Genomic DNA, 27,390 nt, shown 5'->3' with positions numbered 1-27,390 from the left:
CGCTAGAAAATGAGGGTTCAGCATCTTTTCGCCTGGGGAGGGGGGAAGAAAAGGGGAGGACAAAGAAAAGCTGAAGTTCTTTGTGAGAAAGTTGAGCGCATAGTGCTTTCGGCTTATTAAAACTCGCGTGGCCCGGCGTGAGGAAGCAAGCAGGCACCGGGACGCCGCTCTCACCCGGGGCTCGCTCTCCTGCCTCTGTCTCCCCACCCCCACCCCACCCCACCCCCGCGCGTGGGGGCCGGCGGGGCGCGGTCGCGGGGGAGCGAGCGGTCCCGGGCGCGCACGCGCAGTGGCTCTCCGTCCACGCCGCGGCTGTTGTGGGTCGGTGGGCGGGGCGGCTGGCTGATCGAGCGAGGCCGCACCGTGGGCTCGCGCGGGGCTCAGCTTCCTCAGCGCCGGGCGCGGACGGCTGCCAAGCGTGCCAGCGGCCGCTGTTTCTCCGAGTCGCTGTCTTCCAGGCTCCGGCCGGTGGTCGGCATGGCCCGTGAGTGTGCGGACCGTTTCAGGGACACGGGGGTTGCGGGGGGGGGGGGGGGGTCGGCGCCCAGCAGGGGGAGAGGGCGGGACACACACGCACACTAATACACACTCACACACACTCATACACGCACACTTACACACACGCGCTCGCGCGCAGGCATGACAAGTGCCCGCCCCCAGGTGTGGGTGTGCGTGGGGACCGCACCCACCGAGAGCGTCTGCGAGCGCCGGCGGGAGCAGGACCTGTAAAGGCTCCTGAGGTCGGAAAGGCTGGGGGGAGCCCGGGTGCCCTCCAGCTCTTTTGTTTGGTCCTCGAAGGTGGCGGTCCTTGAGCTCAGCCTCTGCTGGCGGTGACAGGCGAACTGCAATGGGCTGAACCGATCTGGGGCGAACGACACGGGACATCTGACCATCTCTCTTCACACATACCCAACAAAGGCAGAACTTCCTTTGTGTCTGGCGTGGATACATAACCACTGAAATGGCTATTTTTATTTTTAAAAGTTTTTATTATTTTTATTTTATTTGGGTTTTTCGAGGCAAGGTTTCTCTCTGTAGCCCTGGCCATCCTGAAACTCACTCTGTGGACCAGGCTGGCCTTGAACTCAGAGATTCACTTGCCTCTGCCTCCCACGTGCCGGGATTAAAAGCTGCTAGTGGACACCTATATTGGTACCATAATACACAGTAGTTCTTGAGTGTTTCCACTTCAGCTTCCTCCTTGTCAATCTCAGAATAACTATGCGATACTCTGCTTTCTTAGTAATAACAATAAATAAAACTTTAAGGCTCATTAATAAAGACCCTTTAATTTAGTTACTGATAATTTTGAGGATGGGAAAAGAACATGGCTTTTTATCGTTGTAGGTGGAAATCAAAGAGAACTTGCCCGCCAGAAAAACATGAAAAAAACCCAGGAGATTAGCAAAGGAAAAAGGAAAGAGGATTGCTTGACTGCCTCCCAGAGAAAGCAGCGGTGAGTGGTCCTGAGAGAACTTTCATGTCAGTGGTGGTTTGACTGCCGTGTTTCTAGAATGAGTGAAGAACATTCTTAAACCCTTGCTGGAACTGAGCCTTGCCTACACTAAGGGTTAACACTGCGGATCTGGGTAGCCCTAAGTCTACTAAAACCATGCACTGGCGTCATCGTCCCAGCCTGTGGATGAGGAATTTCAAGCCCTGAAGCTGTCAACTGTTTGCAGAGACTCTCTAGTAGCTCCTATAAACTGTAAGGACTTTATTAGAGAAAACAGCAAACCCCCTCCCTATGTAAGTGTGTTAGATGAACAGGATACAATGTCTCCAAAGCAGACAGCTTGCCCCAAGGAATCAGAATAACAAGTGGCTCAGTTACAGAGATCGGCTTTCTGAAAATACCACAGAGTGCCGGCTTCTGGAGGTCCATTGGGTTTGGAGTGAAGATACAGACACAGGATTGATATAAGGTCTTTGTGCACCAAGGTGCTGGTGGCGGTGGCCTTTAATCCCAGCACTGGGGAGGCAGAGGCAGAGGCACGCGAATCTCTGTGAGTTTGAAGCCAGCCTGGTTTACAAAGACAGTTCCAGGACAGCCAGGGTCACACAGAGAAACCCTGTTTTGAAAAACCAAAAGAAAACAAAAAGAAGACATTATGCTACTCAGAGGCCAGCATAGGCTACAGAGACCTACAGACCATGTCTCAAAAAAAAAAAAAAGTGGGAGGTAAGCACTGAGGGTATAGCTCAGGGTATAGCTCAGCAGTAGGGAACACTTGCCTAACATCTGTACAGCTGTTCCATCCCTAGCACTTGAGATGACTGGGTATGACAGGTAACACATAGCTGCCCCATAAGCACTTTAATGCCCAGGGCATAGTGTCACTCAGTTGTAATCCTAGAACTCAGGAAGCGGATGCAAGAGAATTAGGAACTTGAGCCTGTCCTAGACTATGTGACAAGGTAGTCCCAAGAGATGATAAATGCTTTACAATTTTCTTTTACTTTTATTGTGTGTGTCTTGTTGGCCCAAGAAAAATCTTTAATGAGGTTGCAGATTACCATGTTCAAAGGGGAGTGGACGAACTGGGAGCATGGTTCAGTGTTACATCACATGCTTTGGATACTTGAGCTGCAGGTTCAATCCCCAAACCACACATACATAACGAGAAATTCAAGTTATAAGTTCTATCATCATATAGAATAAGAGAAACAGGGAACCGGAGCACGTGAATCTCATCCTCCTGGCGAGCTCCATGAGGACAAGGATCTTAGCTGGAGAAAGATCTCAGTGTCACGTGCCTCACATGCCTGAAGTCCTGGGTTTACTCCCCTGTGCTGGGGATTTCATTGATGATCTTTTTCACTTAACTCTGTCACTGAGCTACATACACTGCATATTCTAAAGTGAGATTTCATTGATCTTAAGGAACTTGGAGGTTAGGTGTGCTTCAGTGTGGCTGATTACGCAGTCCTTTACATAGGGGTCATCTTGCAAACCGCTAAAGCCATTTCTCCGCATCCTGTTCTAATTTAATTGTGATGAGATGAGACTGGGCGTTAGAAATAAAAACACAATGCCTCGGGTTCAATTCTAGCTCTGCAAAAAACCAGGAGTGACACACGCTTGTAATCCCAACACTTAGGAGGTGGAAGCAGAAAAATCAGAAGCTCAGATCATCCTCAGTTTGCATCAAGTTTAAGGCCAGCCCATATGGTGAGACCCTCTGTGGTTATGGGATGGGAGCATGCTAGGGCTGAAGATGAAACTCATCATCTGGTAGAGCCTTTGTCTAACATATATGAGGCTCCAAATTTGATCCTCCTCTGCCTCTTCTTTCCCGCAAAGCACACCAAACAAGTTTTATTATACCTATCTTAGTTAAACCATGGTTGAGACTTCTTAGTCAATGAGATCAAATCCCTTATTGGAAGAGGCACGTAGGTCCTTGTGCTCACAGAGAAGCACTGGGAAACCAGGAATGTTAAATACACAGAGATGTCTCTTCAAAGGAGAGATGTATAACCTGTGCTCCAACCCAGAAGGCTGGGAACAGAACATAGCAGGAACCTTTGTGCTGTCTGTGTGGCCAGGACACAGTGGCTCCTGCAGACCCTTATCTTGAGCATGTTTATCTTGGTCAATCTGTAGCTCTCTCCTTCCCTAGATCTTTATTGTGATCTTCTCATGAGCCTGTTTCCTTGGTTAATCTATAGAACCTACCCTATAGAAAATGTCACTTGTAGATCACTAGGAGTTTTGATGTAGTCATGTCTTAAGCTTTGTTGTGCACGCAAGATTGAACTAATTATCACCAGGAAACTTTTCCCAAATTTTGTTGTGCTTAAATATGCCTAAAACAAAGTACCCAGTTTTAGACTCTCAAAGTTTGAACCAACACCAGCTGCTGAGTCCTCTTGAGCGGAACAGCCTTCTTTTTTTATTTTTTTATAATTATTATTATTTTTTTAATTTTTTATTGAGAAAAAGAAAAAAAAAGTTTCCGCCTCCTCCCAGCCTTCCATTTCCCTCCCCCTCCTCCCACCTTTCCTCGCTCCCCCCACTCTTCTCCCCCTCCCTCTCTAGTCTAAAGAGCAGTCAGTGTTCCCTGCCCTGTGGAAAGTCCAAGGTCCTCCCCCCTCTGTCCATATCCAGGAAGGTGAACATCCAAACTGGCTAGGCTCCAACAAAGCCAGAACATGAAGTAGATTCAAAACCCCGTGCCATTGTCCTTGGCTTCTCATCAGCCCTCATTGTTCACCATGTTCAGAGAGTCCGGTTTTATCCCATGCTTTTTCAGTCACAGTCCAGCTGGCCTTGGTGAGCTCCCAATAGATCAGCCCCACTGTCTCAGTGGGTGCACCCCTCATGGTCCTGACTTCCTTGCTTATGTTCTCCCTCCTTTTGCTCTTCATTGGGACCTTGGGAGCTCAGTCCGGTGCTCCAGTGTGGGTCTCTGTCTCTATCTCCATCCATCACCAGATGAAGGTTCTATGGTGATATGCAAGATATTCATCAGTATGGCTATAGGATAGGGTCATTTCAGGTTCCCTATCCTCAGCTGCCCAAGGAACTAATTGGAGACATCGCCTTGGGCTCCTGGGAGCCACTCTAGGTTCAAGTCTCTTGCCAACCCTAAGGTGGCTCCCTTAACTAAGATTTGTGCTTCCCTGCTCCCCTATCCAGCCTTCCTTTATCCCAATCATCCTGTTTCCCCAAGTTCCCCCCATCCTCCCCTTCTCATTTTTCTCTCCCCATCTCCCTTTACCCCCATCCCACCCCACCCCACCCCCAAGATCCCAATTTTTCCCCGGCAATTTTGTCTACTTCCCATAGCCATGAGGATAACTATATGTTTTTCTTTGGGTTCACCTTCTTATTTAGCTTTTTTAGGATCACCAATTATAGACTCCGTGACCTTTATTTATGGCTAGAATCCAATTATGAGTGAGTACATCCCATGTTCATCTTTTTGGGTCTGGCTTACCTCACTCAGGATAGTGTTTTCTATTTCCATCCATTTGCATGCAAAATTCGAGAAGTCATTGTTTTTTACCGCAGCGTAGTACTCTAATGTGTATATATTCCACACTTTCTTCATCCATTCTTCCATTAAAGGACATCTCGGTTGTTTCCAGGTTCTGGCTGTTACAAATAATACTGCTATGAACATAGTTGAACAAATGCTTTTGTCATATGATAGGGCATCTCTTGGGTATATTCCCAAGAGTGGTATTGCTGGGTCCAGGGGTAGGTTGATCTCCAATTTCCTGAGAAACCGCCACACTGCTTTCCAAAGTGGTTGCACAAGTTTGCATTCCCACCAGCAATGGATGAGTGTACCCCTTTCTCCACAACCTTTCCAGCAAAGGCTATCATTGGTGTTTTTTATTTTAGCCATTCTGACAGGTGTAAGATGGTATCTTAAAGTTGTCTTGATTTGCATTTCCCTGATCGCTAAGGAAGTTGAGCATGACCTTAAGTGTCTTTTGGCCATTTGAACTTCTTCTGTTGAGAATTCTCTGTTCAGTTCAGTGCCCCATTTTTTAATTGGGTTAATTAGCATTTTAAAGTCTAGTTTCTTGAGTTCTCTATATATTTTGGAGATCAGACCTTTGTCTGTTGCGGGGTTGGTGAAGATCTTCTCCCAGTCAGTAGGTTGCCTTTTTGTCTTAGTGACAGTGTCCTTTGCTTTACAGAAGCTTCTCAGTTTTAGTAGGTCCCATTTATTCAATGTTGCCTTTAATGTCTGTGCTGCTGGGGTTATACATAGGAAGCGATCTCCTGTGCCCATCTGTTGTAGGGTACTTCCCACTTTCTCTTCTATCAGGTTCAGTGTTGAACAGCCTTCTTATATCATGTGATCATTACTCTCTGCTGGCCTTAGTGGTCACAGAGACCCCCACACCTTAATTATCTCTTGTTTCATGATTGTTTATGTGTGTACATGCTTCAGGTGCTTATAAGGGTGTAAACATGTGTGTGAATGTGGAGGCCAGAGTTGATATCAAGTATGTTTCCTCCGTCACTCTCCACTATTTTCGACAGGGTCTCTCACTAAATATGAAGCTCACCAGTTTGACTAGGCTGGCAGGCCAAATGAATTTGAGAGACGTGCCTGTCTAAGCCCTGCCCCTCCAGCCTGAGGTTTTAGACACACACCGCCAGGCCCTGCTTTGTACATGGATTTTGTGGATCCTCCTGCTTGTGCAGCAGGAACTGTAGAGACATCCCCACAGCCCCAGTGACAGCGACTGAGAGAGCAATAAACCTGCCTTAGGTTTCTGTTAGCTCTCCTTGGAGTGAAACGAGTATACATCAGGGATCTGAAATGTCCTTTTTATTGGAGAATCTATTCTAGCCTGTCCCAGAAAAAGCATTGTTTAGCTAATACTCAATCCCTTCAAATGTACTACATGTGACATACACTCTACCCATTATGACCCTGAAAGTGGTGTTCACACCAGGGTGAAGAATAGAAGAATGAGGTTATCGTTTGGTGTTGTTTGAGGCCCAAAGTCTCATTATAGTTCACACTTGAACTTGGGATTCTTCTGCCTCAGCTTTGCAAATTCTTGGTGCCAGCCATTAGCCACCACATCTGACTTGTGGCTCTGAATTTGAGTGATATTACTAAAGTCATATAGCAAATACCAAAGCTTGATTTGAAGCATAAAAATAACTTTACTTGTTCTTAATTCCACTTAGTGAATTCCAATTAATTAATCTCTCTGTAGCTTTTCCTTTTTTTCAATTGTACTTATAAAAGTGTCCTCTTAGAGAATTAGCCAATACTGAATTAAAACCTAATTCTGAATTTAAGTGTTAACAACATAGAAAAGATCCATGATTTTGAAATTAGCCAGACATTGGTATTTATGTGATTTGAGGCAAATAGATCCTTTAGCTAAGGTAGTTTGGCTGTAGTTCATAGTTACATGACGTGAAGATTCAACCAGGGAGATAACAAAGGTTATGAAAGTTTTTCTTTTTTTTTTTCTTTTTGGTTTTTCGAGACAGGGTTTCTCTGTGGTTTTGGAGCCTGTCCTGGAACTAGCTCTTGTAGATCAGGCTGGTCTCGAACTCACAGAGATCCGCCTGCCTCTGCCTCCCGAGTGCTGGGATTAAAGGCGTGCGCCACCACCGCCCGGCCTATGAAAGTTTTTCTAATACCATGTATTTCTTTGTCATAATCCAATGTTAAGTGTTGATCATTTGCTTTGGGGCTTTAAAAAGTTGGATTGTTGTAATTCCAACACTTGAGAAGTGAAGGTAAGAGGACCAAGAGTTGAAAGTCTTTTTTGGCTGTGTATCAGTTTGAAGGCCATCCCTGGGCTATATGAGACCCTTTCTCAAAACAAACAAAACAAAAACAAACAAAAAGACAGAAAAGAATTATAATATTTTTACTGGAGTCCTAGGCGTCTGTTAGGGTATATAGGAGACTACCTAAATGCACTGAGGCAGTGGCAGGTAGATTTCCATGAGTTTGAGGCTAGTCTGGTCTCCACCGTGAATTCAAGGACAGCCATGGCTACACAGTGAGACTCTGTCTCCTCACTCTCTTCTCTCCCCATTGAAATGAAAGTGTTTTGAGATATTTAATGCCTAAGGCTATGATAATAGTGACATGGTGTTCAACTGCCTTTCCGTTCTTTGCTTTTCTATTTGTCTATATGCATGAAAGTAGAAAAACATGACTGGTTTTGTCTTCTTTTACATTGTCTTTTAATGTACCAAAAAGGCTATGTAGAGAAGCAATGGTAGCATGAAAAGGGTTTTCCTGTGAAAACGTAATACTCTTTTCTCTCTTCCAGGGACTCTGAGATCATGCAACAAAAGCAGAAGATAGCCAATGAGAAGAAGTCCATGCAGACAAGAGAAAAATGATGACTGGCTTTTTGGCAAACCTGGGTGCTATTGCCAGTGGGGTGCATCATAAGCTCTAAGATCAAAATTCCTCAGAGTGACTAATCATTACCTGTGTTATTACTTATCCTTATAAAACTGTCTATTTTAAACTTTACTTTTCACCCTTACTTATGTTTTAAGACCATTCTCAAAGAATAAAACTCTGACCATGCATGTAACATAGTGGTGAATATTACTTTTATCAGTAGAGAACATTTATGTAATTTATTAAACAGGGCAATGTATTAGTTACACTTGCATTGCTAGGACCACAGTGCCTGACAAGGGGAAGGAAGTTGAGGCAGAACAGATTGGCTCATGGTCTCAGGATTTCTCTCCTTCATAGAAAGGAGAGCAGAGCAGAGCAGAGCAGCTCAGTTCATGGTAGGAGGAGCACATAGCAGAGGAGTCCAAGCCTGGACAGGAACCTGGCTAACATTCAAAGTCCTGTCCTGAACGACCTCTTCCCTCCACTAGGCCTCATCTCCTAAAGGTTCCATAGCCTCCCCAAATAGAACCACCAGGTAGGAATAAGCATTCAAACTATGAGCTTTGGGAGATACTTCAGAGGTGAGCAACAATGGGTCATGTGATTCAGGAGTAGGATCTTTTATATAAATCTAGAATTTATTTTCAATATTCACTATACTTTTATTATTTTTTAATTTATGTGTATTGATGTTTTTCTGCATGAGGATGTCAGGTACTCTGGAACTGGAGTTAGAGACAGCTGTGAGCTGCCATGTTGGTGTTGGGAATTGAACCTGGGTCCTCTGGAAGAGCAGCCAGTGCTCTTCACTGCTGAGCCATCTCTCCAGCCCCATAAATCTGGAATCTTGGTCATACACTTCATTTAGTGTAGTAATAAGGGCGGCGGGGCTGCATTCCCAGCACCCCGGCCGCCTGCATGGCTAGCTTATGCCCTGAAATAATTACAAGGACACTGTATTCTTTTAATCACTGCTTGGCCCATTCTCTTCTAGGCTAATTCTCACATATTAATTTAGCCCATTTCTAATCATCTGTGTGTAGCACCCCAAGGTGCGCTTACCAGGGAGATTCTAGCCTAGTCCATCCTGGGTCGGAGCTTCATCCCGGGAGCGGGGCATGGCGTCTCTGCTGAGGCGTCTGCTCCGGAGAGCAGAGCTGTGGAGTCTGAGCTCACTTCCTCTTCCTCCCAGCGTCCTGTTCTGCCTACTCCTCCCACCTATCCTCTAACCAATAAAATGGGCCAGGGCAGTGCCTTTATTAGCCAATGACCTTCCTCCATCATTTCCCCTTTTTCGGTTTAAACAAAAAAAAAAAGGCTTTAACTTTAACATAGCAAAATTACATATAACAAAACAGTTATCAAGTAAAAGTTACAATAATCTTTATCATAACTAAGGAAAACTATAACTATAACTAACTATTCTTAACTCCATCAAAGACTCCAGAAAGATATAATATTACCTAAGTAAACAAGAACTAAGAAACTTCAAACTCTAGAAATGACAAAGACATCTTGCTGCCTGGACAGTCACCCAAAGTTCTTTTGTACCGTTGGGGCATCCATCTTCAGCCTTCAGGCCCATGGTATCCAGCAGACATTTCCATAAAGCAGGAAAATTCAAAGTCAGTTCAGTCACTATCTGTTGTGTCCTGCAGAATGTCTCGCAGACTCTTTCAAAATGAATCAGGAACCCCGAAAGATCATCTCACCTTAGGCAAGTTCAGTAGTCCTCTCTCTGCGGGTTCTCTGTGTCCAGTTTATGCTATAGTCCAGGCAAGAGCAGTTTCTTGCCCAAATGGCTATCAAAACTCCATAATGAGCCTCTTCGATGCCCATCTTCCTCTTGAAGTAGATTGGTGCTGCCAGGAGCAGAGTGTCTCATTGTCATGAAAAGTCCTCAGTTATTAAAACATTAAATGTCCTATTCTGTAATCTTTGAAAGACATGAAGAATGTCTATCTAACTGAAATACATCTCTATATATCTAGAAAATCTAACTAACATGACTACAAACTTGACTATTATTTATGATTATCTATTAACAACTTATATTTCCTAATTATACATTACATTTTTTAATGAACTACACAATCACAATACCTTAATCAATATCAGAAATACATATACATATAACAAAATTGACCGTAAATCTCTATCAATAAAGCAAAATCTATACTAATGCAAATTATTCATACCTATATCATATCCCCCTTTAAATGTAAAAGAACATTTATAAACATTTTTTTGGGAATATGGGCGCAGTTATTTCTCTCCAAACTGCTTCCTGCTGAATGGGGGCGTCGTTAATTAGGTCTTTCACGGTATAACCTGTGTGCTAGTTTCATCTCAGTTGGCAGTTGAGCGAAGCAATTTTTTGAAGGCGTGCACAGGAACCATTCAGGAGGACGTGGTCCATCATACCAAATTGGAATAGAAGAAATGAACAGCATCTCATCCTCTGTGAAAACAAAATAAGAAACTCCTTTCCAAAGTATCATATCCTTAGATCCCAATTCAAAATATCTATGTTGGATTAGTTCAGCAGTATTTATTAATAAATATCTTTTAGCAGCTGTTGCTTCTTCCTCAGCATTCAAACAATTCAAAGAGAGCATAATAGCATACAGTATCAAGATTCTCTGTGTATTTTCCATCTTTGTTCGTTTTATTTTAACCTCTATTTTGTTTATTTTTACTTTTAACTTTTTGCTTTTTGAGATAGGTTCTCTGTATCTTTGACCTGAAGTAACTCTGTAGACCAGGCTGTCTTTGAACTCTCAGAGATCCGCCTGTCTCTGCCTCCCAGGCATTCGGGATTAAAGGTGTACACTACTACACCTTGAACTCACAGAGATCTGTTTGTCTCTGCCTTCTAGGCACTGGGATTAAAGGCGTGTACTACCACACACAACAACTCTCTTCCTTTTTTTTTTGTTTTTTACTTTAAGAACTTTAACTTTTAGTCTGCATATATTTTTAACACACTGTAAACCATTTAAAAATTTTCTTTGTCTTTGAATCTCTCTTTACTGTATATCTCTCTTTTTCTGACCACATGAGTCTTTAATTTACCAAGCAATCTCAGTAGGACTAAAGGCGTGGCTTTGCCAGCTAGATCCAGTCCATTTCTTAGCTTTCCAGCCTCATGGCTGAGGTACTGGCTGTAGCCAGCAAGCGAGCTTCAGCAGTCTGTACTTGCAAACCGCACAAACCGCCTGCGTAGAGTCAGAGTTTGCCCTGGCAGGACAGCCCCGAAAGCCAGCATTTTTAAACGGCGCAGCTTTTTTCCTGCTATGGCTGAAAATCGAAAAGCATGTGTTCAGCTTTTCGTCAACACCATTTAAGTGTTTCATGGCAGGACCTCTTAATGAGCTGCAGGCTTTGCAGCTAAAGCTGAGTCAGGAAGCCTCTCTTAGGTGAGGTGCTTGCTTGCCTCTAGCAAGCAGAGTAGAACCGAGAAATTGCTGCTACCAAGAAACCAGGCACAATGCTTTCATTTTGTTCTAGATAGAGCATGAGACTCTTAATCTCAGAGTCGTGGGTTCGAGCCCCACGTTGGGCGCCAATCTGTAGTAATAAGGGCGGCGGGGCTGCATTCCCAGCACCCCGGCCGCCTGCATGGCTAGCTTATGCCCTGAAATAATTACAAGGACACTGTATTCTTTTAATCACTGCTTGGCCCATTCTCTTCTAGGCTAATTCTCACATATTAATTTAGCCCATTTCTAATCATCTGTGTGTAGCACCCCAAGGTGCGCTTACCAGGGAGATTCTAGCCTAGTCCATCCTGGGTCGGAGCTTCATCCCGGGAGCAGGGCATGGCGTCTCTGCTGAGGCGTCTGCTCCGGAGAGCAAAGCTGTGGAGTCTGAGCTCACTTCCTCTTCCTCCCAGCGTCCTGTTCTGCCTACTCCTCCCACCTATCCTCTAACCAATAAAATGGGCCAGGGCAGTGCCTTTATTAGCCAATGACCTTCCTCCATCAATTTAGTAGTTTGACTTTGTTTTTTTTATTTTCTGAAACAATTTCGTTCTGTAACCCACGCTAGTCTTACATATATAGCAGTCCTCCTGCCTTGACCTTCTGAGTTCTGGGATTGTGTGGCCACAGTGATAGCCTAACATAGATCTTCAAGTTTTTGTCTGTTAAAAATTTTCTTAAATGTTTAAATACTTATTTAGTATTTGTATGTATAGAATGGAGACTTTTCTCTCTCTCACCTGTCTCCCACTGGACCAGTTTCTCTCTGCACACCTGTTTCCAAGTAACCACTCAGAGGCTTACTATCAGTTACAATTGTTTGACCAAGGGCTTAGGCTTCCTCCTGGCTAGCTCTATCAATTACCCATTTCTATTAGTTTATACTTTACCTCATAGCTTGCTTCCCTGGCAGCTACATGCTATCTCCCTGACTCTGTCTTCTTTCTGTCTCTTTGGAATTCCTGCCTAGCTTTAATCTGCCTGTCCAATGTCCTAAAACCCTTTATTCATCAGCCAATAAAAGTAACACAATAAACAGAAGGACCTTCCACATCGGCCACAATGCTAGCCTAAAGTGGATCTTTAAGTTTTCATCTATTATAAATTTTCTTACATTTTGAGTATCTATTTAGCATGTATATGCGTGGTACAGAGGCACGTAGAGATGAGAGAACAACATAGGGGAGCCATTTCTCACCATCCACCATGGAGCTCTAAGGGAATTTAACTCAGCTCGGTGGCAAGTGCCTTAATCAGCTAGGCCATCTGATAGTCCCCACGCAACTTTTGTGTTGTATTTTGTTGTTTTAGTTTGGTTTCAATAACCAAGACATTTTACAATCCCACCATGAATGTGTGAAAGTTTCACTGCTCTCCATGTCCACCACTTCCTCTTTTGGGGGCTGATACCCCAAAGAGCAAGCTGCACAAGCATGTAGTACACAAACTGGGACAAGCATGGAGATGGATTTTCTGACTTTGGCCCTTTCTGGAGACATTGGTGGTATTGTATTACTCTTGCTTAAACATCATGTTTTTAGTCTTATAAAATTTCTACCTTTTGGCTATGATATTTTTAAATCCTTATGATATAAGGATCCCAGCTCCTATTACAGGGGAACCAAAGCCTCCTCTCCAGCCAATTGATAAAGGGGGATTTATGGTCCTTCTTGGGCAGGGGCTATGTTCCTCATTAGCATAGAATTTGTAGAAGACTGATCATCTTTGAGCTCCTCAGAAAGAGGCCTGGGGATTGTCTCAGGGCATTAGGGTACGCAGCTGGGAACATTCATTCTTAACAAGTGCTGTCTATTACCATCATTATTGGTGTCCTTGCTCCAATGTTTTTATTCTGGGACACAAAAACCCAGAAATCTCATTGGACACTACTGGGTTGCCCTATTGGCTATGCCCTATTCTAAGTTGTTCCATATTATATAAAATATGTTTGTTATTGCCAAGCTGTCCCAAGTCCTGGGAGGCTCCATTTTACTTTGAGACAGGGTCTCACTGTGGACCTCTGACTGGCCTAGAACTTCCTATATGTAGACCAGGCTGGCCCTCAACTCATACTCGCTTGCCTCTGGAAACTCCATCCTGCAAGTAGTTTCTGAATCCATTAGGGGGAGGTTGACCGCAGCCTCTGGGTACACCATGCACCATCTGTCGGGAACCATCCGGTACAGACTGGTAAGTGACTTATTCCTGAGAGTCGAAAATGTAAATTTGATGGGAGTCAATCTGTAAATTTTCTGGGATTGAAACTATGGGGGCGGCAGGCAGTGGTGGCACACGCCTTTAATCCCAGCACTTGGGAGCCAGAACTAGGCAGATCTCTGTGAATTCGAGGCCACCCTGGTCTACAAGAGTTAGTTCCAGGACAGGCTCCAAAGCTACAGAGATACCCTGTCTCAAAAATTAAGGAAGGAAGGGGAAGGGGGGGGGGGGGAGAGAGAGAGAGAGAGAGAGAGAGAGAGAGAGAACTAACTATGGGGTCACAAGTGTATATCAAAATCCTATCAGGAAAACCAGGCCCAAGAACTTATCAGTCACAGCAGACCAAGGAAATGGTCAGCCCCTCACCTGGGACCCGTTATGAAATGGTAACACTGCAATGGAAAGCCCTATACCACCAATCCATCACCTGATACAGTTATGTGTTGTGTGCATCAAGAACCAACAAGCAGAGGATGTCTGAAAGGGTGTGTGTGTGGGGGGGGGGGGGGGTCAAACCAGAGCCTTGACAGGCACTCCTAGTAGCCCTGATAGAGACCAGAGCCATGACAGGTTTCTAACAGCCCCTGCCAGGGACCAGGCCTTAGTTTAGGTTTACAGGAGGTGGCTGGAGGTGAGCAAACAGTTCTGGGGGGCGGGGGTAGGAGGTGGGAACACAGCTGAGGGGCAACCAATCACCGGACGCCCCCTTGGCCTTCTGCTGTCTCAGCAAATAGCTTTCCCTACCCTGCTGTTGAAAGGTCCCTACCACTAGGACCCCCCAATCAGCCCCCAGACTAATCTTTCCTCCACCAATCAGTACCAGATTAATCCCTCCTCCTTGGATTTCCTCTAACTCTGCTTAAAAGGAGCTTGCGACCTTCTTTGGGGGGGGGGGGGTGTCGCCATGAGCCACCCCAACGCTGGAATACAGCGCTCTTGTTTATTACATACGTGATTCTTGGTCTTTTCTTGGGGGCTTCTTTTGGACCGTAACAATGCCTTTATTGTGCAGCTCTATCGGGTTACGTGCCATTGTTAATACTAAATATAAAACTATTGTTTAAAAAGGAAAACAAATTTGACAGAACCTGTAATCCGCAAACTCGGGAAGCTGAGAGAGTAAAGACCAGAATAGGCTATATTTATTCATTTATTTATTTTGGTTTTTCGAGACAGGGTTTCCCTGTGTAGCTTTGGAGCCTTTCCTGGAACTCACTCTGTAAACCAGGCTGGCCTCGAACTCACAGAGATCCACCTGCTTCTGCTTCCCAAGGGCTGAGATTAAAGGCGTGCGCCACCACCGGCCGGCTCAGCACGGGCTATAAGGCGAGGCTGAGCTACAAGTGTGGGACTCTGACTTGAAAAACGAAAAAGGAGGTGGGGTAGAAAATAAGTTGGAAGAAGAGGGGGGAAGAAGAGAAAGAGCTAGAAGAAAGCGAAAAGGAGAAAGAGGAGAGAGCCGTGACAGGAGTGGGAAGCAGATTAGCCATTTGCCTAAAACGCGCGGAGCATCTCTCGCTGCCTCCCGGCCACCGTGCACTTCCGGTCCCAGAAGCCCCTTGCGACGGAAGTCGTCAGTGGGCGAGCCGGCAGCGTCCGTGGTGGCTCGCCATGGCGATGGGCAGCGGCGGCGCGGTCTCGGAACAGGAAGACTCGGTGCTCTTCCGGCGTGGCACCGGCCAGGTGAGGTCGCGGGGTGGCGGCGCACCTCGGCGCTAGCGGCGAATGAGCTCGGAATGCCGGCCGGGACCGAGCCGATGCGCGCTCGGGCCCCTTGCTGCTACCCCTCCGCAGGAGGCTTCCGGTGCGGCTCGGGCTCCTGAGTGGCTCTGAGCCACGCTTTGGTCCTGGGAGCTTGTGAGGGATGTGCGGGAACAGGGACCGGCTGGCGGAAGCAATGAAACCAGTTAGGAGTCATTGAAAAGTTCCAAATTTAGGTTACCATCCAGATGTTAGCGTGAGTTTAGACTAGATACAGTCTTGTCATTAGAAGGACCTAGTTTCGCGGGTAACTGTGGATAAGAGAATTTGAGAGAGAAGGGTAACTGAAGTGCCCTGCGTAGCTGAAAAGTTGCTACCTATTGCAATGTGCTTAGGCGGGGAAGACGAGAAAGGCTTCTAGTGTTTCAAGTGGGTGTGAGACGGAAGATCAGAGCCAGGCTTCGTGGTGCATGTTACAGTCACAAGCCCTTGGGAGATGGAGGCAGCAGGGTCAGGAGTTCAGGATCAGCCTTACTGACAGAGTGAACTCGAGGCCAGCCTAAACTACAGCGGGACTCTGTGAGAGTAAAATAAACACTTTTAAGCATGAGGGTTAAATCAGAGCCAGGTTGATGGGCCGTTCCCGTGACCAGTCCCAGCTACTTGAGAGGTCGAGGCAGGATTGTGAGGTTGAGGCTAGCGTGGGAAATAGAACATGCTCCATCTAAAAAAAGTTTAAAATATTAGGAGCTCAGTGATCGCTGCCTGCAGTGTAGGGTGGGAGAAGAGAATTCAAGGCTGCACCATCATTCTCTTCTCTTGGGGACAGCCCAGCAGTTCATTTCCCAAATGAAAACTTTGACTTTTGGCCTCAGTATACACTGGGTGGTCTGGTTATTTCCTCTTTTTTTTTTTTGTTTGTTTGTTTGTTTTTTGTTTTTGAGACAGGGTTTCTCTGTAGCTTTGGAGCCTGCTCTGGAATTACCTCTTGTAGATCAGGTTGGCCTTGAACTCACAGAGGTCCACCTGTCTCTGCCTCCCAAGTGTTAGGATTAAAGGCGTGCACCACCACTCCCCGGCTCCTACTATATATTTTTAATTAAATCTTAACTCTCCATAAATTATTTGTATTCTTTTTTCACTTCAGAGTGATGATTCTGATATTTGGGATGATACAGCATTGATAAAAGCTTATGATAAAGCTGTGGCTTCCTTTAAGGTATGAAATGTTTAATCACTCTTTTTCATTTTCTCATTTCATACAGTTTGTGTGGTGGGGGGGGGCTGAGTAATTTGGGGCTTTCTTAGGTGACGGACCATGAGACCGTCTTAGAGTATAACGGTTGTGTTAGGGAATGGCGACTTTATAACGTGTCCCTCCGTAACACGTGCTTTTATTTCTGTTACTGTTCCCATAGCATGCGCTGAAGAATGGCGACATTTGCGAAACTTCAGATAAGCCAAAAGTCACAGCTAGAAGAAAACCCCCTAAGAAGAATAAAAACCAAAAGAAGAATGCCACAGCTCCCTTGAAACAGGTTGTGTGTTTATTTAAACAAGGTCTTGCTCAACCTGAAGGAAAGGGTTGATGGTGCTATTTAGAGTGAATGAGAGCTATAAGCAGAGTCAGCGGTATTGCTTTCTTAAGGTGATCGAGATGGCGGGATCTCTCTCAAACACACACACATACACGCACACGCAGGCGCGCATATACACAGGTATGCATGGATATATTTTTCTCCTGTGGTTCTGGGTATTAAACCCATAGCTTATTGCATTCTGGGTATATGCTATGTAGTTGATGAGTAACTCTAGCTCCTCCTCCCCCCACAGTTCAACAGTCCAAAAACTATTATGGGAAAACAAAAGTTTTGGGTAACTAGGCCTGCTAATGTAAAAGCAGGGTCTGAGGTGGGAGTATAGTCCAGTTGTAGAGCACCTGTACACACCCAGCCTTGGGTGTCCCAGCGTCAAACCCACACTGTCAGATGAGGTGACATTGTTTGTTTGTTTTAGCTTTTTTTTTTTTTTTAGAGTAAATATTTTGACGCCTCATTAGTCAGTTCATTTTTACCACAGAGGAAGGGTGTTGATGTTAGATGGACTCCTGCTTTTTTTCTGTCCAGAGTGGTGGATGTGTCATACACTTGTGGTCTGTTTTGTTCTTCATGACAGATTGGGTGGTAGAGGACATTACAGCTGTTCGTCATACTGGCAAGAGAAGATGCAGGGGACTGAGTGGGGTCCGTAATTAAGTAGATGGGAGGGTTGGAATTGCAGCTGGAAAGCTGGATTATGGTTTGTTCTTGTCAAAAGAAGTAACATGTAGATGTCTGCATCTTTCGTTTCTTTTGTAGTGGAAAGTTGGCGACAAATGTTCTGCTGTTTGGTCAGAAGACGGCTGCATTTACCCAGCTACCATTTCTTCTATTGATTTTAAGAGAGAAACCTGTGTTGTGGTTTATACTGGATATGGAAACAGAGAGGAACAAAACCTGTCTGATCTCCTTTCCCCAACCTGTGAAGTAGCTAATAATACAGGACAGAGCACTCACGAGGTAAAGTCATGGATATGTCTGTTCCCGAAACAGAGACTGGATAAGGAAAAAGCCTTATAATCAGTTCTCATTTTGACCCACTAAGGCATTAGACAACATTCTTCCCCATCCTCCCTTGTTCTCTGTTCATTGTCTTTTAGCTAAGAAAGAAACACCAGGGCCGTACACATAACAAAAATGTTTCTTCTTTTTAAAGAATGAAAGCCCAGCTTCAACAGACGAAAGTGAAAACTCCTCCAGATCTCTCAGAAGTAAACCACAGAGCAAGTCCAAAGCTGCGCCGTGGACTTCGTTTCTCCCGCCACCACCCCCAATGCCAGGGTCAGGACTGGGACCAGGAAAGGTAACCTTTCATGTTGGAACACTAACTCTTCCATTAAGTAATTTATAGCTTTCATATGAAACTCTACTTTTTTCAGGCCAGAATCTATAAAACAAGAAAAGGTAATAGTGGAGTAAAGAGTCTCCCGATTGCCATGGGGTAGTAGACTGCTAACTAGTGTACTTTCCTTTCTAACGTGCTTTTGATTACATTTATGGTAATCAAAAGAGTCCTATAGGATTCATATATAATATGGGCATGATCTCAAGTAGCTCCCAGTTTTTATTGTTGTTTGCTCTCTCTGTTTTGTTTTTTGAGGTTTTTTTTTTGTTTGTTTTTGTTTTTGTTGTTGTTTTGAGTCCTGTTCTCTCACAGCTGAAGATGACCTTAAATGTCAGAGCCTTGCACCTCCACCTGCTAAATGTTGTGGGATTACAGGCGTGTATCATCCACCACACCTAGTTTGTCCCAGTTCATATTACAGCATTAAAAAAAAAAAAGTGGAAACACTCTTCTTATGGTTCTTTGGTTGTAAGTAGTAGAAGTCAACTTTAAAAAGAATTTTATTATAGGCTAGGTTATGGCTAGAACCTTTATTAGCTGGTTCTTTTGTACCAAATGGTTGTATTTTTCCTCAGAGAGTATAGTATTTAGGTAATTCATGTGTGTGTATGCATGTTTGTATATGTGCATGTTGTATGTGGGTACTTGTGCCTATGGTAGCCAGAACTCTACACTGAGTATCATTCTTAATCCCTCTCTACCCTATTTTCTGGGAGAGAGTGTGGCAGTGAACTTGGGACTTGCTGATTCAGCTAGAATAACTGGCCAGAGAGTCCTAGGGATCCTGCCTCTGCCTCCCCAGTGCTGGGATTATAGTTGTGTGCTTCCTTGTCTGGTTCTGCCACACTCAGGTTTCTTGCTTGTGTGGCATGTACTCTACCAGCCAGATCGTCATCGCTAACCCCAGATAATAATTTATAAAAGTCAAATATGATTTAACACTTTTCCTTAAGATTTTCTCTGAGAGATGAGCATAGCAGTACACCTGTCAGCTCTCACCTGGAGAGGCTGGAGGAGAGGACTACTGAATTAGGAACTAGTCTGGGCTACCTAGTGATGCAGATTTAAAAAAAAAAAGAAAAAGAAAAAGAAAAAAAGAAAAAGAAAAACCAAAACTAGAGCCTAAAATGAAAACAAGGGACAGAGGGCAGTTCAGGGGGTGATGACATCTGCCGCAAGCCTGCTAACCTGAGCTCTACTCGCCTGAGGGAAGCTAGTTGCATAGGTTGTCTCTTAAGTTTCACACGAGCATCATGGCACATGCTCACTCGCGCACACATGCACAGCTAAATAAATTATGTTTTAGAAAATTTAAAAAACAACAAAGGATTTTCTAAGTTTTCTAATCTGAAATGATCAAATCTCTTAATGTATACCTTGTCTTTTTGGTCTTTTTTTATTATTATTATGTATACAATATTCTGTCTGTGTGTATGCCTGCAGGCCAGAAGAGGGCACCAGACCTCATTACAGATGGTTGTGAGCCACCATGTGGTTGCTGGGAATTGAACTCAGGACCTTTGGAAGAGCAGGCAATGCTCTTACCCTCTGAGCCATCTCTCCAGCCCACTTTTTGGTATTTTTTTTTTTACAGTGTACTTTAAATTAGATTATATAAGTAATAGAACCTCCAAAACTTGTTTTGTTTTTAAACATTTACCCATTTGGGCGGGTACTGTGTATATACGGAGGTTAGAGGACAGGCAGTGGGACTTGGTTCTCTTCCTCCCGGTGGGCCTGGGGAATCAAACTCAGGCTGTCAGACTTGGTGGTGAGCGCCTTTCTCTGCTGAATCATTGTGTAGACCCAGTAATAGGATAACTACAGAACTGTTATGTGATAGTGGGGGAAGGCTATAACCTTAAGATGAAATTATCTTGGTAAATACATTGTCTTTTATTTGTTAGGCAGTTACAAATCTTTACTGTGATTTTACTTACTAAATGTGTAGAGAAAAGAAATGAAAAGAACGTAGAGGCTACCATTTAGTTACTTCTGTGTATGTGTGCGTTATCTGTGTGTAGGTTTGTGCGTGTGGATACAAGTGCTTTTAACTGCTGTGCCATCTCTCACTTCCTGTTTTTATTACTTTGTTTTTTAATACAACTCCTTTCAGTGAAGGAAGGAATTTTCCTTTAAAATATTAACTTTCTTTGAAATATTCTTTATAGCCAGGTCTAAGATTCAATGGCCCACCACCGCCGCCCCCGCCCCCTCCTCCCTTCTTGCCGTGTTGGATGCCTCCGTTCCCTTCAGGACCACCAGTAAGTAAAAAAGAGTTTAGGTTAAACAGCTTTTATATGCAGTTTAGAGTTTTGTAAAACATAGGGAACTGGAGTATGTTACCTTAGGCTACCCCCAAGGTTAGATTCTAGCAGGTAAAAACTTAAACCTCAGATGTTAGATTTGAAGGCCCCTCTGTTACTCAGACCCAGTGGTCTCCCAGTCTCTTCTCCACGCTCTGTTGTGTGTTTCCTGCAGTAGTTGGTATCCAATCTGAGGTGGTAGCTACTGTTAGAAAGGACTGTGCCTCCTCACCATACATAAGAGATTGTGTGCCTCCTGAAGTACTTGGATGCTAGCTTCTGGCCCTGTAATTTCTCGTGGTAGATCTCTTTCGTTGTTGCTTTGTGCTTGTGGGTGGTTTTGGTTGGTGTGTGTGTATGTGTTTTCTGTCTTTTGTTTTCCCTAATGAAGGTTTTTTTTCCCTTTGTTTTTTTTTTGTTTGTTTGTTTTCTGAGATATGGCTTCTCTGTATAGCAGCCCTGGCTATCTTGGAACTTGCTCTGTAGACCAGGCTGGCCTTGAACTCCCTAGTGCTAGAAGTAAAGGCATGCACCAACTGGCCCTAATGGAGTTTTAATGTTTTTTGTTTTTGTTTTTTTTGTTTTGTTTTGTTTTTTTTAAGATATTAACTAGTAGTTAAAAAGATGCTTTTGAACACCCTGTATTTGGGTGGGATTTGGGCAGATGTTCTACCTCAGATTGTTCCTTGCAGTGGCCTTGAGAATGCTGTGTGGGGTGTGTGGTAGTGGTGCTGTGTTTGTGTCTCTGTGTGTGCGCGCGCACATGCATGCATGCATGTGTGCATAACTTGTGGAAAAGCTAAGTACCTATGTTTTGTCTCCTATGCACAGCTTCATAATGGAACAGAAATAATCTAAGCATATTTATTGTATGAACTGTTTCTGATCTTTGTTAAACTTGTTGATCTTTTACTATTATGGCTGGTGTCTAGTGCTAGAATTTAAAAAAATTAAATAGAAGTCATCTCATGGGGTGTAGAAATAGGTGCAATTAATATCCATTATCTCTGTGTAAAATGAATTCCTGTATTTCAATATTTTCCTAATTGGATTCTTTTCCATTTCTAGATAATTCCTCCACCCCCTCCCATATCTCCAGACTGTATGGATGACACTGATGCCCTGGGAAGTATGCTGATCTCTTGGTACATGAGTGGCTACCATACTGGCTACTACATGGTAAGGATTGCCTGGAACTTTCTTGATGTGTGTGCTCTTCGCAGTTGTACGACTTCTGTACCTAGAGCCAGATCCTGGGTGACTACAACCAGTTTGATTTGTGGAGACTAAAAGTTAAGGTAGTTTTGTAGCTGTAGGACTGCTTAGAGTGTAAGAACTGACAGTCCTCTTTCAGCGCCCTCCTGAGCATGGCTGGAGTTGATTTCAAACTTCTGATTTTTATGTGCGGGGGTCTTTTTTGTTCGTTTTTTTTTTTGTTTTTTTTTTTTTTTTTTTTTTTTTACCTTTTTTTGAGGCAGGGTTTCTCTGAGTAGCCCTGGCTGTCCTGGAACTCTCTTTGTAGACCAGGCTGGCCTTGAACTCAGATCTCCTTTTGCCTCCCGAGAGCTGGGATTAAAGGCATTTGACACTACCTGGCTCATTTCAAACTTCTTTAATGGCAGTGCACACTGCAGTTCTAGCACTCAGAAAGCTAGAATTTAAGTGACACCTAAGGTAGTTTTCAATTTCAGCTTTTCTGCTTTGAGGATAATAAGTTTTGTTTTTCCTTGTGGATTGGAGCTTATTGTATCCCTCAGGCTGGTCTCGAACTCCTGGGTTCATGTAATGTCCTTAGCCTCCTGAGGATCCGGGCCTGCATGTGTGCACTGTCACGCCTGGATGTATTTGTTCTGCTGTGGATGGGTTCTTACACAGACTCATGTGGCTGGATTTTCTGAGTGCTAGAGATCATCATGTCCCGGGCCTTGCACATGCTGGGCAAACCCTACCACTGAGCTGAATCCCAGCCTGTCCATTTTGTGAAGTTGAGCATTTTGTTGGTAAGCTTAATCTACATTCTTGTGTATAGTTGCAGCTGTGTTACCTTGCATTATATAAATAGGAAAGTGATCTGTTTATCCATTCTGCTGTTAGTGACTATGCTCACCTCTTCAGTCTTGTAGAAATCAAAGCAGAATGAGAATGAATGAGAGTTGTTATTGCAGTAACATAAATGGGCTCTGTGGTCTTCATTGGAAACATCACTTTTCAGTACATCTCGTGACTTTGGATGTGAATTTAGAGCACGTATAGATAAATGTAGATGGCATTTATGTAACAAAGGAGGGCATTTGGGCTAGTCTAACCAGGAAAAACAATAAATGTTTGAGAACTTATTTTTTTCTTGAACTTTAGCCCTTTTGTTTAGTGAGTTTTGGTATTCAATGATTGCTGGCTGGGTTGCAGACTATAGGACATTTCACATGGCAGACAAGTGCTGTCCTACTGAGCTACACCCTCAGCTTTAGTGAGTGAGTGAGATAAATGTACATCATTGGGGTCAGGAGGATCACTGGTTATAAAGGAAGAAAAACTTAACTGCAGCTTAGTGTTTACTTTGTGATTTGTTTCTGTTGTTTGGGGTTGTGTGTTTGTTTGTTTTGCAGGGTCCCACTCTGTGGTCCAAGCTTCTGAATCACTATATAGCCTAGGCTGGCCTCCAAACTGTAGCAGTTCTCCTGCCTTAGCTTCCAGTTGCTGGGGTTAGAGGTGTGTGTCACCATGCCAGGCTTGGCTCAGTCACTGTTAAAGCATATTGGAATACTATAAACTTATTTTCTGATGGTATTCTATTAAATAAAATTAGTACAGCATCTCATGTGAATTTGTTCATTTGGTTGTTCTTGTAGTGCTGGAGATCAAAGCAAGTGCCTTCTTGCACATTAGGCAAATACTCTAGCACCTAGCTATATTCCCACTCTCATGGTGTTTTGTGGCAGGGTCTTACTATATAGTTTAGCCTTGCACTGGCCCAGGATGGCCTTGAAGTCAAGACCCTGAACACTGGGATCGGCAGATGTGTTTCACTTTGTTGGGCTTAAGGAGTTTTTTGTTTTATTTTCTGTTTTGTTTTTAAAATGAGAGACCGGACTAGCCTTGAACTCACAGAGATCCCTCTATTTTCTGAGTGCTGGGTTTAAAGGTGTGGGTTACTATACCCAGCAGGAGGTCGGCTTTAGACTCCCTGTGTAACTGAAGCCGGTCCTGAACTGCTGATCCTCCTTTCTCTGCACCCCCACCCTGTGCTTACCATTACACTAGGCTTGAAATGTTCACTCACACATTTGTCTAGGGTGTGTCCTGTGCTTTCAGCTTTTTATTTGCTCTTTTTACAGGGTTTCAGACAAAATAAAAAAGAAGGGAAGTGCTCACATGCAAATTAAGCAGTAAGTCTGTTATTATTGTAAGAGTTAATCTTAACCTTTGCATAACTTTCATTATGTGGGAAATGAGTGCTTTGAACATTTAAAAATTAAAATGTCAAAAAGTTTATATAAAACTATACTGAAGACATTTTATTTTTTAAAACTGTGTGTGTGTTTCTGCCAAATATGTGTGGGTGCATGGAGGCTAGAGGAGGGTGTTAGATCCCCTGGAACTTGAGTTACATGTAGTTGTCAGCTGCTTGACATGGTGCTGGGAACTGAACTTGGGTTGTGTAGAAAAATAGCAAGTGCTCTTAACTGCTGAGCCCTCTCTCCAGCCCCATGAAACACTGGCAAAATTAGATTAAATATCGAATTATCCTCACTTCATGAAATTCTCATAGTGTCAAAGTGTTACCGCCCAAATATTTGGTTGCTTTGGTTATGTGGGCAAGCCATGCTTTTATGAGAAAGGATCCTTCAAGTCCATATTGTCTAGCCTCAGTCTCTGTAGTGAGGGGAATATAGATACACAGTATCACACCTAGTTTAGAATCTGGTTTAGGGTGTGAGGATAATTGCAGTGTCATTGGCCATTTGGGCTTGGCTGTTTGGGTTTTTGGGTTTTGTTTTGTTTTTGTTGTGTTGTTGTTGTTTTGGAGGGGGCATTAGGGATTGAATCCATGGTTTCACACACATAGTAAGCAAATATTCTGCCACTGAGTCATATCACCAGTCACACATGTACTTTTTATTTTATTTTATTTATTTTTTTATTTTTTTGGTTTTTTGAGACAGGGTTTCTCTGTAGCTTTGGTGCCTGTCCCGGAACTAGCTCTTGTAGACCAGGCTGGCCTCGAACTCCCAGAGATCCGCCTGACTCTGCCTCCCGAGTGCTGGGATTAAAGGCCTGCGCCACCACCGCCCGGCACACATGTACTTTTTAAATTAAGCTTTTTTGTGTATATGGAGGTTTTGCCTACATGTATGCTTATGTACCATGTGCATGCCTGGTGCCCTCGAGGCTAGACAAGTGCATTGGCTCCCATGAAACTAGAGTTATATATAAGTGGTTGTAAGTTGCTTGATTCTTCTAACAAGAGCAGTAAGTGAGTGTTTTAACCACTGAGCCACCTCTCCAGGACACCCCCCCCCCCACACACACACACTTTAATAAATATGCAATGTACAATATACGGCATTTTCTATTGTCTTAATTACTGTTCTGTTGTTGTGAAGAGACAGCATGTCCAAGGCAACTCTTATAAATGAAGACTTTTAACTGGGGGGTTAGTCTAAGATTACCATCCACCATGGCAGGAAACAGCTCTGAAATGGAAGCTGTTTGTTTGTTTATTGGTTTTTCAAGGGGAGGTTTTGCTGTAGCTTTGGAGTCTGTCCTGGAACTAGGTCTTGTAGAACTGACCTTGTTGAACTCACAACATTGCCTTTGTTCTTTTGTTTATGTATGACTGCCTAGACTCTTTTCTTTCAAATTCAGGTTCGGCTCTCTCCCACAGAGAAGGTGTGTTGGTGTCGGTGAACAGAAATCTCACTGTCATCTCGCGGACTCTTGGCTGAGTGGTGTTATCACCAGTGTTTTCCCAGTCTGGGCTCTGTGCCTCACTCGCCAGTGGAGTGTGTTTATAGGAGCACACTTTGAGGAACCCAGCGGTGGAAATGGAGTGCGTGGAAGTCAGTCTGCCAAAGCTGTGACTGAGCACAACTGTAGAACTGTGACTTTCTTAGTGTGTCAAGATTTTTATTAATGCCTTTACAAATAAATGAAAGTCCTTTTTTGAACTCTTGACTCTATAAATACTTTCCTTTGGGTTATATACAGTGAAGTTGAGTCTGTGTAAAGATACAGAAAGAAAACTCCTCAGACTTACTACCTGGGTAAAGGGTAATTTGTAGGACAGATTGAAGGTTGGGGAACAAAAGCTAGCTCATGTCACAAGGACTCCACTGTCAGCCAGTAACCAAGGTGTGTTCTTGTTTGTGTGTGTGTATCTTTCATGGCTCAGATCTGGAGGTCAGAGAACAACCTGTGAAGCCTTCTCTTTGTCTACTATATAGGTTCTAGGGGTTGAATTCAGGTTGTCAGGTGGCAGGCACCTTTACCTGTTGCGCCATCTCTCCAGCTTGTTTTGGAACCCGGCTTTCCTGTAATTTACAGTTCTCTTGACTCAGCCTCCCAAATGCTGACATCACAGGCAGACACCACCACACCTAACTGTGTTGTCTTTTAGAAGTGTATTGTTCTCTTTGCACCTTCTCCTGTCTGTCTTCCTAGTCTCCCTGTCTACCCCATGTCCCTTACCTCATTGTGTATCCGGCCTAACCCCGTTGCCCGCCACTCTCCCCATAGCCATGCATGTGTTCCATGTGCACCTTCATTAGATTCTGGTGATGAGGACTGGTGTCATGCACTTGGGCTTCTCCCTGGATCAGTCACCTCTGGAGGAAAAGATCAGTATGTCCCCTCTGTTCAGATGGAGTCCATAGTAGAACTTGTACAAGGCCCTGTGTTTCATCTCCACTACCGTAGAAACAGAATAAGTTTTGGCTAGATAAACTAAGTTAATAAGCTCCCTATGTGCCTAGTATATTAGCCGTCAAGTAAGTATTATTAAATTAATGAACAGTCAGTACCTAGTAAGTAGCTTTGCCAAATACGTGAGCTTTCAGAAGGGACTATTACCTTTCACGACTATTGGCTGTTATAGATTGGGTACAACTTCATTGGTTAATTTTCAGGTTAAATTTAATTATTGATCTATCCAGTTAACTTCTAACCAGATATTAGACATTAACATTAATTTTATTTCCCTTTAGTAGCTAACACATTTATTTGGACTGAGGTTATTCATTCCGGCAAGTGCTTATCTTTTTTAAATGCTGGGACTTGCTCTTGGTGGAACTAGGATACATTCTCTGTTGGCATATGATGTAGTCCAGGCTACTTGAGAGAAACTGAGGTAGCAGGATTCAGCAGTTAAGACCAGCCTGGCCAACATAACGAGACCACGTCTAATACAGTAACAACAGAAAAAGGCTGAACTAAAGAAAATGTGGCAGCGGAGATGGCTCCCTGGGTAAGGGGCAGGGGAAAGGTACAGCAAGAGGCCCACTGGTTTGCTGGCCATTAGCCTAGCCTCAAACCCCCAAGTTCTAGGTTCTCAAGGGAATTAACGCAGACAGCGAAAAGACTCTGAGTGTGGACATGGGCATATCCATACTCACGTGTACACATGTGCTCTATCTTTCTCAAACAAAATGGAAATAGGGTTGGTTAGGGCAGTGGTGGCACACACCTTTAATCCTAGCACTCGGGAAGCAGAGGCAGGTGGATCTCTGAGTTCGAGGCCAGCCTGGTCTATAAGAGCTAGTTCCAGGACAAGCTCCAAAGCAACAGAGAAACCCTGTCTCGAACCCCTGCCCCACCCCCCAAAAATATTAATTTTGGCTCATAGTTCTGAAAGTTCAGGACTGATGAATTTGCCTAGTGTGCTGAGCT

At 43.9% G+C, this 27,390-nt stretch overlaps 2 protein-coding genes across 3 annotated transcripts; both read left to right on the top strand.

Annotated features, from left to right (window-relative positions):
* Positions 1-313: 313 nt before the first annotated feature.
* On the top strand, positions 314-8,031 carry Serf1a (small EDRK-rich factor 1A). The gene is made up of 3 exons (XM_041663768.1): positions 314-484; positions 1,348-1,456; positions 7,774-8,031. Exons 1-3 carry the CDS (start codon positions 478-480, stop codon positions 7,844-7,846), a joined length of 189 nt encoding a protein of 62 aa, XP_041519702.1. The 5' UTR covers positions 314-477; the 3' UTR covers positions 7,847-8,031.
* Positions 8,032-15,126: 7,095 nt separating this feature from the next.
* On the top strand, positions 15,127-25,698 carry LOC121455806 (survival motor neuron protein). Of its 2 annotated transcripts, none has more exons than XM_041663495.1 (9): positions 15,127-15,238; positions 16,404-16,475; positions 16,675-16,794; positions 17,614-17,814; positions 18,011-18,157; positions 20,371-20,463; positions 21,574-21,684; positions 23,841-23,891; positions 25,391-25,698. In XM_041663495.1, exons 1-8 carry the CDS (start codon positions 15,167-15,169, stop codon positions 23,886-23,888), a joined length of 864 nt encoding a protein of 287 aa, XP_041519429.1. In that variant the 5' UTR covers positions 15,127-15,166; the 3' UTR covers positions 23,889-23,891; positions 25,391-25,698. The 2 variants fall into 2 exon arrangements, with proteins under 2 accessions (XP_041519429.1, XP_041519428.1); XM_041663494.1 differs by having other exon boundaries at positions 25,372-25,693.
* The last annotated feature ends 1,692 nt before the right edge of the window (positions 25,699-27,390 follow it).

This window comes from Microtus oregoni, unplaced genomic scaffold (assembly GCF_018167655.1).
Source record: "Microtus oregoni isolate MIOR12 unplaced genomic scaffold, Mior012 000014F_ref0000157, whole genome shotgun sequence".
NCBI lineage: Eukaryota > Metazoa > Chordata > Mammalia > Rodentia > Cricetidae > Microtus > Microtus oregoni.
Note: the sequence above shows the minus strand (reverse complement) of the source record. Positions and strands in the feature narration are given on the sequence as shown.